This window comes from Dufourea novaeangliae, unplaced genomic scaffold, assembly GCF_001272555.1.
Source record: "Dufourea novaeangliae isolate 0120121106 unplaced genomic scaffold, ASM127255v1 scaffold305, whole genome shotgun sequence".
NCBI lineage: Eukaryota > Metazoa > Arthropoda > Insecta > Hymenoptera > Halictidae > Dufourea > Dufourea novaeangliae.
In genome coordinates, this window is record NW_015374176.1 from 21039 (window position 1) to 33852 (window position 12814).

The window sequence follows — 12814 nt, forward strand, 5'->3', positions numbered from 1 at the left end:
TGAAGGGGGGTTGACCAGGGTAGTGGTCACCTCTGGGGGGTGTTCGATCGCCCCCATGGAACGGGCTCCCCGATAAGGGGAGCATAGGCGCGGTGGTGGCGGTGCGTTCACACGAGATCCCGCCACCGCCGAGTTCCGCCCGAGTAGGCTGCTGCGGTGGTTTTAGTGGGTGAGAGTCCCACACTACCTCGTAGACTCACCCCAGAACTCCGAGGTGTGCATAATGCATTTCCCCCGCGTAAAAAAAAAAAAAAAAAGTATTGAAGCCTGACTCCCACTTTGTTGCCATTTTTACCTTCACCACGGGTAGTACTAGAGTCGGCTATGCTACATAGTACTAGAGACGGCTGTGGCTCCGTCTATATATGTCTATGGGTACCGCTCGGAGTGCCGCCTCTTGTTCTATCCCTACTCTTTGTCCATAGTATATAGATCAGTGATTGGATGTCAGGTCTATTCTATATCTTGTCTATGCTTGACCAATACGAATTTTGAAAAACTGTTTATAAAAGTACACAATCAATTATTAATTATTAAAGCGCGAATTAATCATTGTTAGTTTATAGTACCCCGGCATGTTTAACAAGTTTGTCAACAACGTGAAAAAACTCTTAGCGCCCATGCAGAAGCAAACCCACTGTGGGTTACCCACAGCTACTGATGCCAGAATCGTGAGATTTTCGCGCGAGCGCTTACCCTCTCCATGCCTCGCGTGGGTATTTTACCCAAGCATATTCTAGCCTGTCCGTGAGCTCTGCCCCCACTACGTCCTACTCGGCGACTCACCAACACAAGCGTTTTCTACCTCTGTCCGTGTACGCTCTGCTTCGGGTGTTCTCGGCGAAAGTCTACGTCACGCGTTTACGACGCGACGGCCGAGTGGCCCAAGCCAGGTCAAAATCCCGTATCCCAAGCAATCTAAACGCCGAGAGTCGAGAGCAGCATGAATTCTCTAACGCCCTCATGACGAGGACCCCGTCCATAACCCCGTTCGAATCCCGATGCGACGCTTTTATTTTTTATTTTTAATTATTGTGTAATTTTAGTTTGTAATTTGCCAGTAAAATAAAAGGTTCAACAATATTAATTTAAGAAGCATTTTACAAAAATGGGAGATGTATTTATTACTCTTTAATATTTAAATTTTATATTACACAAATATATATTCTCTTATATATACTATAGGCAAATTATTCTTACAATTAGATGTTACCTTCATTCTAACTATTGCAGTACGTACATATGAAAACATTGGAAGAAAAATCCATCACATTAATATGTTACGTACTGTAAAATGAAAGCTTGGAAGATATTAACTTCAGAAACGCTTCGTTGTCATATTCGGTAGTAGTACTATTATTCCAATTGCGGTTTAAACTATGTGCATATGTACTTCTTTTCAGATATAGAAAAGTAAAGGACCGACGCCGAGAGCAGAATGATTTCTCTCACCCGCTCGTTCATGATGAAGAGCCTGTTCGTATCCTGATGCGACCGTTTTAGTTTTTATTTTTAATTATTGTATAATTTCACTTTGTAATATGTCAGTAAAATAACAGCTTCGAAGATATTAATTTGAGAAGCATTTTCAAAATTCGATTTTTGTATTAATGATATATTTCGCGTTTCTGAGAACCGTTGCAGTAGGTCCACGCACATGTGATGTTAGTAGTCCTTTACTTTTCTATGTCTGAAAAGAAGTATACACATAGTGTGAACCGCAATTGGAATAATAGTACTACTACCGAATATGACCATGACGCGCGTATATGAGCAGGTACTTAGGGTGAGACGTATCTGACCGCAACGCGGGCAACCCTATCGTAAATGGAGGCAATAACGAGACTGCACGGTGGCTCATTGTAACACATAATTTGGAAATGTCTTTATTACCGGAAAGTAGGACGGTATTGAATTCTTAGAAACCATTTTAACGTAAAGGGACTTTGAATTAGGTGCAATTATACGCGCGCCGAATACATTATTGTCCGATTATTTCAAAAGGGGTTGTTAGGAATTTCCCAGATTTTGAAAGAAGCATTTTAGCCGCCCAAAGAAATTAATATACCGTGAGTAAAGAAAGTCCATATTGAGGACGGAACACTTGTGACATTATTTACAGGACAAAAAGAAAAGACGATGTGTTGTATGTACATGCATATTATCCATGCTCACCGACATCAAATCAACAAAATGCATATGCGTGGACCAGCTTAACAAAAAAATCTGATTTTGAAAATGCTTCTCAAATTAATATCTTCCAAGCTTTCATTTTACTGTACGTAACATATTAATGTGATGGATTTTTCTTCCAATGTTTTCATATGTATGTACTGTAATACTTAGAATGAAGGTAACATCTAATTGTACGAATAATTTGTGTATACATAAGAGAATATGTATTTGTTTAATATAAAATTTAAATATTGAAGAGGAATAAATACATCTCCCATTTTTTTAAAATGCTTCTTGAATCAATATCTTCGAAGTTTTTATTTTACTGACATATTACAAAATGAAATTATACAATAATTAAAAATAAAAAGTGAAACCGCCGCATTGGGATTCGAACAGGGTCTCTTGACTGTTGCTCACGCGCTTAGGTTGCGGGGCATCGCGTCGAGAACGTGAATTTTCGCCGCAGTGATATTCGAACAGGATTTCCAAGGCAGCAGGATGGTAGAATCGTGGTACGGTTTACCCCCACTCTTTTCTAAATATAGCTCACCGTCTCTCGACGGCCAGCGCACGCGGCAGGGCTTGGATATGCTTGTGTGTGCCAGCACGGTGGACGTAAAGTGGGGGTAGCCGGGACGTCATAGTGGGAGAGTGGTGGGGGTAAACAGTACCACGATTCTGGCATCACTGACTCGGTCGTCGCGTCGTAAACGCGTGACGTAGACTTTTGCCGAGAACACCCGAAGCAGAGCGTACACGGACAGAGGTAGAAAACGCTTGTGTTGGTGAGTCGCCGAGTAGGACGTAGTGGGGGCAGAGCTCACGGACAGGCTAGAATATGCTTGGGTAAAATACCCACGCGAGGCATGGAGAGGGTAAGCGCTCGCGCGGTTATCCCACGATTCTGGCATCCCACAGCCATATTGTATTGTATTTCCTAGCACTAATCCGTCCGTTATTTCTGTAATAAATATTGGAGTCTATCGTAAGATTGCCCATGACACATGATGTACAAATGAAAATTTTTTTACTGGTCATATTTGATGTCAATTAGTATTTCCATACGCAACTCTTAGTGCAACAAGTTGTACATACGTATGTATGTATCTTGCATCGATCTTTTGGATACTTGCCTATATGTCCTTGCGCCGTGGAATAGATATAGTCGTGAAAAATGGCTGGTTTAAAAGGAATAAGACAATTATCGACTAAAATATCAACTTCAAATTCCTCTAGTTCTCTTGCTAGTCAAAATTCTGCTACACTCTTTGATAAATGGCGTGAATTCATAAAACGTAAGTATTATTCTATAACACAGATGGTCTTTCATCTCATTAATAGGTTAAGCCTTGTTATTATGTAAGAATTGTTTAGGAAATCAGTTCAAACTACATTGAAATTGATGTATAATAAATCTTTCCTTTTGAAACAATCGAAGAAAACCTTTTATTTTATTGATTACACGGAGATTGAATTTTGTTTAACTTAAATTTATTATACCCATGAAGTTTTATTTGCCCCTCCTATCCTTTAGGCACAGTTGTTTTCTGCCTCCAAAAGTATTGTTTGTGGTTAAAACAAGATATTTCATTCCTAAAGAATAATACCTCACTTACATTTGTTCTGATTTTATTTGTATATTATGTACAATGGTTGTTACATGTTACTTGTAATATTCTTTACATGAATTCATTTATATAAAGGACTGGCACTTAGATGAAACATAAGTCATAACCACCGATCTTGCTACATGTTGACATTTGGCTTTAGGTTTTTAGTTTTTGAAAAAAGTCTTCTAATTTTTTTATGGAAAGACTGTTATCCATTATATTATAGAAATGCATGATATGGTATACCAGCACAAGTTTCATTTATTTCTTTAGAAATGTTAAAAATAGTTATCTTAGAACTTAATTATATTTGTTCTCGTTAAATGTTAATCTTTATGGATAAAAAAACAATTTGAACTTTGGACATCTGTTTTCATCTGTGGTTTATAGCTATAGCACTGAAGAAATGGATACCTGGAATGTACCCTGAAACAGAGGAAGAACGAAAGGCAGCTGCAGAAAAATATGGTTTGCATCCATATGAATATAAACCTTATCCAAATGATGAGCATAGTGTTGGAGATTATCCAGAATTACCACAGCTTAGTGTTGAAGCTCAAGACCCCTATTATCCATGGGATTTCCCTGCTTCAAGAAGGAATTATAATGAACCTGTAAGTCTATGGTGTTATTACATTTGAAGTTACATGTTTGCATTTCACAATATTATATAATATTTCTTAATATTACAGGTACATAGACATTTTGACATAATGGGACCAGATCACGTTGCTTATGGTGTTCGTACACGAGAGGATTATCACAAATGTGCTCTAATATTTGTAGGCCTGATTGTTTCCTATTTAGTTTTCTCGCTGCACACAGTAGATACAAAACCTGCTTTCGTAAGAATAACATAATAATCATAATATCCATAAATATTGTTTTCAGTAATTAAAACAGTAACATGTTATTTTAGGCAGAAAAACAGTATCCTGGAAAAGGAAAGGTACATTATACTTTTGAACCTGCGAAGTGAAACTGTAAATACCAACTATGTAGTTGAAAATAGGTATAATAAGAAAATCATACAAATATTATAATAAATGAATAAATCATTTAATGACACTGCGCGCGCGCGCGCGTGTGTGTGCGTGCGTCGCGTGCGGGTGTATATATATATATACACATACACCGGACCAAAAATTATCGACTTCTTTTTATATCTTCTGGTACTGTACAACGAGTAGAATCTGAAAATGCAAGTGTTAAGTTTAGGAATCCAGCGGTTCAAAAGTTATGCGTATGTAAAACCAAGCATTTTTAGCGTACTTTACAGGTTAGTTTAACGCCATATTGACTTCTATACCAAATTCCTCCAATCAGTGGTGTCACTGCTTGTAAGGAGATGCACGGGACGGCGGCCATTTTGGCGGGATAATTCAAATGTGCTTGTAAAAAGGAATCAGGTAGGTTTGATCACTGACTAGGTATAGGATAGACCTATCATCTTATAGGACTTCGTGTCTCATGTTCTGAAATACCGACAGTGTAAAAAGTCAAGGATTTTCTGCTGCCCTCTACGTTATGAGAACGGTGAATTTGTGAACTACGTTAAATCTAAGAAGGGATTATGGTCGTGAACGGATTCTCTTCCGTCCGTTCGCTATAAAGTAGACGTATTAAAAAGGAGTCTTCGGTTCTCATCCCGACGGACCTATATTAGTTTTTCTTCGCGTACAAAAAAGTTATTGCGTTTAATATTGTTTTTATGGATATGTATATGTATTATTATTTACATTTTAGTAAATTATTTTATTGTTCCATTGTTATTACAACAGTTTAACAGTGACAACGAACGCATGCATATTTTCAAATATTGGACTAATAGTATATTTTTACTCTATATTATTATATATAAGTGAGTAATACGTATCAAAAACGTAATCGAAACACAGATTTTTGTTATACCACAAACATCGCATAAAAGATATTTCGTTACATTTGTAATAATTATGGATGTTGGAAGGAAATCAATATTATTGACATTATGGAACACATAACAAAATATCACTGTATCACTTAAAAAAGTCTTAAAGTTCCATTTATATCATTGTCCTGTGAAAATGTTCATACTTCCAGCAACATTCATATTCTAATCAAAGAATTTACAGAATAAGGAAAAGGAATCTAAAGTAATTTTCAGTAGTTCCATACATCTTTATCTCGAATACTTTTCTAAAACATTCAAAGTACTAGACATTTTTACACTTTGAATCTCATATCGATTTCTAAAATAATCCTAATTCGATATAATATAGAACGTGGTTTTATGAGATAGATTCGAAGTTCGCAGCCATTAACTCGATATTGTCATCAGTTTACAGTACTTTACCGTTGTACAGTACCAGAAGATATAAAAAGAAGTCGATAATTTTTGGTCCGGGGAAGTAAAGTTTAACCATAATTTTTTTTAAAAACTTGTTTACCACTTATATTTTTGAAATTCTATCTATGAACTAATAAATTTCTAAAAGGTAAATGCACCAATGCTGAAAATTTAATGACATAATCTATACATATATAGGTACATACATACGTAACCACTAAAGCAAAATTTCAGTCGACTAAAAACTATCGATGAAATAATCGATAGTATGTTGCAACTAACTAGTAATTAATCGATAGTGTCCATTACTAGATCCAGCTCAACCCGCCCACTGCAAAAGTCTAGGGATTAGTAATCCCGAATTACCCCGATTACGCAGTCCAATCTGCTTTAAAAGAATTATATAATATATCGTATATATTTTGGTGACCGTGACCATTCATGACCAGCAATGACCAGTGTAAGCTGAATGATTATTTTATTCAATGGTGTGTTTAATTCATGAGTCAAAATTTATGATTTAAATTTTGGAAGAAATTTGTAAAGAAAGCTCATAGTTGTGAAAAGTGAAAAAATTGGTTCCCCACTGTTCAGTAAATATGGAACATGAAATGTATTTATGCCGGAAAATAAACATGTCGATCCCTTTTTATAATTATGAATCCTAAAAATGACATGCTAACAACCATCCATAATTTACTGTATGTTATGTCAATATTGCAGCCTCACGGTTATGTGGATATGGACTTCCGATGATTTATCTTTTTGTTAACTGATAATTCCCTAGAAGTGTTTAACAGACCAAATGTTTATAGTACGTAACCTCTCTTGGAGTTATGTTATGATTAAAAATGACTTTGGTATTTACATTGATAAATATTATAACAGTATAGTGCTTCTGGTGATTGTTATTTTGAATAATTATTTTGTATTTATTAAAGACAGAACATTTTCAAAATATTGATAATAGATCATTTATCTATACTTTGTAAACCGAAACTGATGTTTTATGATAAATTGTTTGTATGTATGGAGTTAAATATACAAATTTGTTGTAATTATAGATATATAATGGAGGATAATTGATGTTCTTTATAATTCAACAATACCTCATATAATAAATGGAAATAATATTAGGCAGTCTATGGAGTTGACAATGACACATTCATCGATTGCAACCAGATCTATACCATTTATTAGTATAAGAGATTTTAATTTCAGTGCCAGTACCATGGAACACTCTAGAATATTTGCAAATAATATATCATCTACTATAGAAGAGATCAGGCCTTTTGTAGAACATGTACGTGTAGTAAGTGTACTTCTGTAATATATATCTTAACGCATCCAGTATATTAATATGTTTAATAATCATTTTTTTATCATTTTGTTTGTAGCAACCTGGAATTTCATTAAGTTCATTATTAAATATTCAAAGAATACAAACTCCATTAAGTACAATAATTCCTTCAGCGGATAATTATATAATTAATATTGAAGATCAACCAATAAGTGGTACACATCCACATAATGGTCCCGACCATAACCATCATCATCATCAAATAACTGCAACAGATAATTTTTTAAATAATATTCGTGAAGCTGCAAATGAAGTTGTAGGAGAAAACCACAATAATAATAGTAACATTGCCATTAATCATAATAACAACAACAATAATAATAACATAGAGGAAAATTCTGCAGATGCACTACAAGGTAGTGTAGAAGCACGTGCATTACTTAGAGGATTTCGAAAGTACATCCTCTTTATTTCTCTTCTACTTGCAAAAGGTCTTTATGACCATAAAGCTGGTGTTTTCAACTTCATAGTATTGTTTGTTACGTTTAATCATGCTAATAATGTTGTGAAACGTGAAATTGCAAAACAAAATAATAAAAGTTGGATTTCACTTTTAGTTATTACATGTTATGTTCTTGCATGTATAGTTTTTATAAATTTTGAATATGATACACATATATTTTCTCCTTATACCCAGCCTCTTACAATCTGGGAATTAATGTGGTCAGTTTTGATAACAGATTTTATTTTAAAACTCATTACCATTGTTTGTAAAGTGTTTTTAACATGCCTACCCTCCAAACTTTTGGCACTTCGACAAAAAGTAAGTTTCAGTGTGTGGTAGTTTAATGATATTAATAATATATTAAAAACTACAAGAAGATTGTTTTTTTAGGGGAAATATTATCTCGTGTTGGAAGCAACATCTCAATTTTATCGATGTATTGCACCTGTACAGCCATGGTTATATTACTTTTTTGAAGCATACCAAGGTCCTGAAAAAATTTTAGGAGTGTTTATCTCTGTATTATATATAGTGAGTAAGGGAACTGATTTATTATCTTGTTTGAAGTTACTTCAAACTGCAGTTTGCAAATTATTCCAAAACATGGTATGTATTGTAGTCTTCTTAGGAAAACCCTGTATATAAATTTGGAGGAAATTAACGATTCATAATTTTATAGAATTTGGGAGTGTCACCATCCAAAGAACAGTTAATGGCATCAGGTGGCATCTGTGCAATTTGTCATGAAGAATATTCAATGCCAGTGAGATTACATTGTAATCATATTTTCTGTGAAACATGTGTTTTAACCTGGTTAGACAGAGAACGTTCGTGTCCGTTATGTCGTGCAGTAATTACGGATGATCCTATTTATCGAGACGGCCATACAACTTATTCTATTCAGTTATATTGACTGTTACATAATATACACTTATTTGCTTACACTTTGTTTACTTTCTATATTAATCATAAATAAAGACTGAACGAAACTGTTAAAATTTGCAAATAGTTTTGACACAATAGTAATTTTTTCTACTATCACGTTTTCTGATCTAAGGAAACAATTATAGAATGTAGTTGTTGTTAGACTTTTTCTCCAATTATACAAAAACTTTTATTTTATTTTCAAAAAGTTAAAGTTGCACTAGATGAGGAAGTAAATTTTGTGTTAACAACGCATATCAATGACATGTTTAAATATTTAGGATACTTTTATTTGTATATAAAGGAGATGCTTTGTTATGGGTAACACAATGACAATTTAAGCAAGTGTATAGTATGCAGTAATTGTCTTTCCTATTTTTAATTCTTTAAATGATGCTAATTATTATGAACGAAAGTACTAATTTTTATATTTTACCTTAAAATAACTGTTAAGGTAAAAATGAACTGTTTTAATGAAGATAAAGTGTTAATATTAGTTAAAAATAACTAAAAACAAAGTGGAATAATTTATTGTAATAAAAAAATGCAGATCCATTATTGGTAATGTAGAAGCACGTACATTACTTAGAGGATTTCGAATTTACATCCTCTTTATTTCTCTTCTACTTGCAAAAGGTCTTTATGACCATAAAGCTGGTGTTTTCAACTTCATAATACATTGAAACGTGCTAATAAAAGATATAAAGATAAAGTGTTAATATTATTGAGTTAGAAGTAACTAAAAACAAAGTTGAATAATATATTATATGAAAAAAAATTAACAATAAAGTTAACTGTTTACGAATAACTTTTTTTTGTAAAAGTTAACAGTTCCATGCAGTCTCCAGTCATGGTCTTCCAATTAAGATTTAATGTATATATAGAATTTTCTTCAATTTTTTTTATAACACTCTTGCCCTTGCATTGTTTTCTTAGCAGTCGTTACTTTGTTAATATTTGTAATGAGATGAATTTATTTTTTAGAGAGTGATACGAAACTGAAAACTCAATTTGCAACATTCGTTGAAACAATCAATTGTATAAATTTTATGAATTTGTAAAATACTTTGTACATAAGACTTCAGTAATAAATACGCGTATAAGATAAAATTTATGTTTTGAAATTGCATTATTAAAACGTTAATTGTGGAGAACAATTTTCTGTTGACGTTGCATACTATTAGAACCAGACAATGATTTTAGTCGACTACCGGTTCGCATACACTTTATGAAAATAATACAAAATTAAAAAGCTTCGTCTGTGTATTGTTATATCACATTTAGTATTTGTATGTATTCAAATTTTTTTTATTTCGTACACAATAATGAACATTAAGAGTCCTATATGAAAAGGTTTTGTATTAAGTCTGTACAAAATTGACTTAAAATCTAAACTGTTTTCATTGCTGATTATAACTAAACATTTGGTCACCAACTATAGACTGTTATATGTACGTAATGTAAGTAACATTACACTGTAGATAAGTTTTATTAATGTACAACATAAGTACTTTCTTTGAGACGTTATAAAACATATTGTCATACAGGACTTTAACACTGACAATAAAGTAATTACTATGTAAAGGTGTTACTTTAGTATACATAGAAAAATAGTTCATAAAACATTAGTTTTTAAGCATGCCTGAAAGTATTCTCCATCTCCTTTAGTTGCTTGTTTGTTTATCTCTTTATGACGTTCTCTGCTAACTATTTCTTCTAAGATTTCTCCGTCGCCTTTAATTAATCTGTGAAAATATGAAATTGTTTATGTCATTTATAATTTATGAATTCAAATAAACCCATTCTTGTTTTTTGAATTACCTATATCTTCCAGTTTCTTCATCATAAACTCTGCGTATTATACCTTGTTTTTTTTCCCATTCTTCTTTCGTCATAGGTGCCATTGCTCTTGATTTTTCTGACATTTCTTGTGAAACGTCTTTAGAAACATTATCCTTAGACTTTTCAGTGTTGCGCGACTTTTTTTTGGAAGATGACTTCTTTAGCTTCTTCTTTAACTTTTTTTTCATCCTTTTCTTCTTCCTACGTTTTTTCATAACTTTCTTCAATTTCTTAGCTTTTCTCTTTGCTTTCTTGCGTTTCCTTTCATCCTCAGAAGTATTAGAACTGCTACTGCTGTCACTACTATTGCTGCTGGTACTGCTAGAACTACTACTACTGCTACTATCACTACTGGTACTGCTCACACTTGAAGAACTTGAAGAAGATAAAGACCTTTTTCTTTTCAACCTTTTATGAGTAGAATGTTCAGTCTTTTCTTGTACATCTTCTTCTCTTTTTTTGTCTTTTCTTTTTTGACAAGGGTCATCTGCACTACCTTTCTTTGATTCTAGTTTATCAGTGTTAGAACGTTTTAAATGCCTTTCTTTTGAATTACTTTCTCTTGAATGCTCACTGGAATCTTTTATATCTCTCTGATAATCATGGTTCTGACTGCTAGTACTTCTAGATCTGTTGTACAGTGGCCTTCTGCTACTGTGATTTGAAAATCTATTATTCCTTCTTTCATTATTGTATTTATGATACTGTGAATTATTATACATCCTACTTCTATCATAAAATCCAGGGTGTTTGTATGGTCGATAGTTAAAGTTACGTTTGCGATTATCCATGTATCCCATTCGTCCTTTATAATATCCTCTACCTTCCCTTGCATTCATTTGGTACAATCTGACTCCATTTTCATATCTTTTGTCCCATTTATTGCTTCTTTTATCTCTTTCGTTTTGGTGTTTAGCTTCACGACTGGAACTACTGGATGAACTTGAATTGCTTGAACTACTTCTATGTTTTGACTTCTTTCTTTTATCTTTGCTACATGCATTACGTCTGGTTTTCTTAGTATTAGAATCATCGCTCTGTGAAGACACTGATTGCTTTTTATCTCGTTCTTCTTTAACCTTAGTACATTGTTCTGCTCGAAAATCACTTCTTTCTTTGTTACTCATTATAATTTTTTCTAACTTTCAAAGCTACATAAATCTAACTTAGATTCGGTTTTTATGTCTTTTATCTTGTATTTACCGCTAAGTCGCATTGATGATTAACCTTTAATCGAAAGGAAGGTTCCTCAGTGGAAAATATTCTCGGATGGAATGACAGACAAGACTCATTTATAGACAGATGCGTTAATGATAAAATAGTGCTAAATATTTCTCGAATATTTTCACACTATCAATGTTCTGATACATCCCAATAGTACGTAAACGTAACTAACCTTGATCTAACAAATTACACTGTGTTCCTCATCGATTTCCATTTCAAAAATTTGTCGAAAATTAAGGCAACCTTTCATGATGAAATGACGCACGAGGAATTTACTTAGGGTTTTTCATGATAATTTTTCAAGTCGTTGGCAAGCAGTCAGTTGTGAAATGCATTTTGCGATACAAATATATATTGAACTAGAGCGATGCATTTAAATTTTGCAATCTTTTAATAATTCTTTTCCTTATAATATTATTTTGTTCAATATTTTATTAATACCAATCTTTATACACCTAAATACTAAACTTAAAACCAAAACTTCTTCAATTTCGTGGTTACTTAATTCTGAGTTCTATAAATCTATACGCTTTTTAATCGTAGAGGTAATAAATATTCAATTGTTTTATAACTCTTTTATTAAGCATAGATTTTCCTATTCAAATTTCGGTGAACACGTTTCATACAATGATTCCGTTATAAGGACATTTTCAAACATCTTTCGGATCTTTAAATATATCGGTTTTTATAGTATCGCTTTTACATAATATTATAAAACAAGAAATAGAATGAAGAGGATTGGTGACAAATGTCATTGCAAAGACAAAGTAATTTATTAATTTATATTAAAAAACTACGTGAAAACCCTTTAATAAATTTAGTCATGCTCTCATATATATGTTTTGTTTACAACATAGTAAAACTTTTAATAGAAAATAATAGTTTCTATTCGATTACTAATT

General features: G+C 33.0%; 3 protein-coding genes across 6 annotated transcripts; 2 read left to right on the plus strand and 1 right to left on the minus strand.

Moving 5' to 3' along the window:
• The first annotated feature begins 3242 nt into the window (after positions 1-3242).
• Positions 3243-4801, plus strand: LOC107192074 (NADH dehydrogenase [ubiquinone] 1 beta subcomplex subunit 8, mitochondrial). The gene is made up of 4 exons (XM_015581264.1): positions 3243-3473; positions 4179-4402; positions 4481-4633; positions 4708-4801. The coding sequence occupies exons 1-4, from the start codon at positions 3353-3355 to the stop codon at positions 4765-4767; spliced, it is 558 nt and encodes a 185-aa protein (XP_015436750.1). The 5' UTR covers positions 3243-3352; the 3' UTR covers positions 4768-4801.
• Positions 4802-6594: 1793 nt separating this feature from the next.
• LOC107192075 (RING finger and transmembrane domain-containing protein 2) lies at positions 6595-8835 on the plus strand. Of its 3 annotated transcripts, XM_015581266.1 has the most exons (6): positions 6595-6605; positions 6841-6931; positions 7182-7420; positions 7515-8240; positions 8313-8528; positions 8602-8835. In XM_015581266.1, exons 3-6 carry the CDS (start codon positions 7262-7264, stop codon positions 8833-8835), a joined length of 1335 nt encoding a protein of 444 aa, XP_015436752.1. In that variant the 5' UTR covers positions 6595-6605; positions 6841-6931; positions 7182-7261. The 3 variants fall into 3 exon arrangements, with proteins under 3 accessions (XP_015436752.1, XP_015436751.1, XP_015436753.1); XM_015581265.1 differs by lacking the exon at positions 6595-6605 and having other exon boundaries at positions 6660-6931; XM_015581267.1 differs by lacking the exons at positions 6595-6605; positions 6841-6931 and adding an exon at positions 7003-7018.
• Positions 8836-10461: 1626 nt separating this feature from the next.
• LOC107192072 (ADP-ribosylation factor-like protein 6-interacting protein 4) lies at positions 10462-12118 on the minus strand. 2 transcript variants are annotated; one of them, XM_015581263.1, is made up of 3 exons: positions 12085-12118; positions 10668-11915; positions 10462-10591 (listed from the first exon to the last, which is right to left on the minus strand). In XM_015581263.1, the coding sequence occupies exons 2-3, from the start codon at positions 11813-11815 to the stop codon at positions 10462-10464; spliced, it is 1278 nt and encodes a 425-aa protein (XP_015436749.1). In that variant the 5' UTR covers positions 11816-11915; positions 12085-12118. The 2 variants fall into 2 exon arrangements, with proteins under 2 accessions (XP_015436749.1, XP_015436748.1); XM_015581262.1 differs by having other exon boundaries at positions 10668-12112.
• Between the last annotated feature and the right edge of the window lie 696 nt (positions 12119-12814).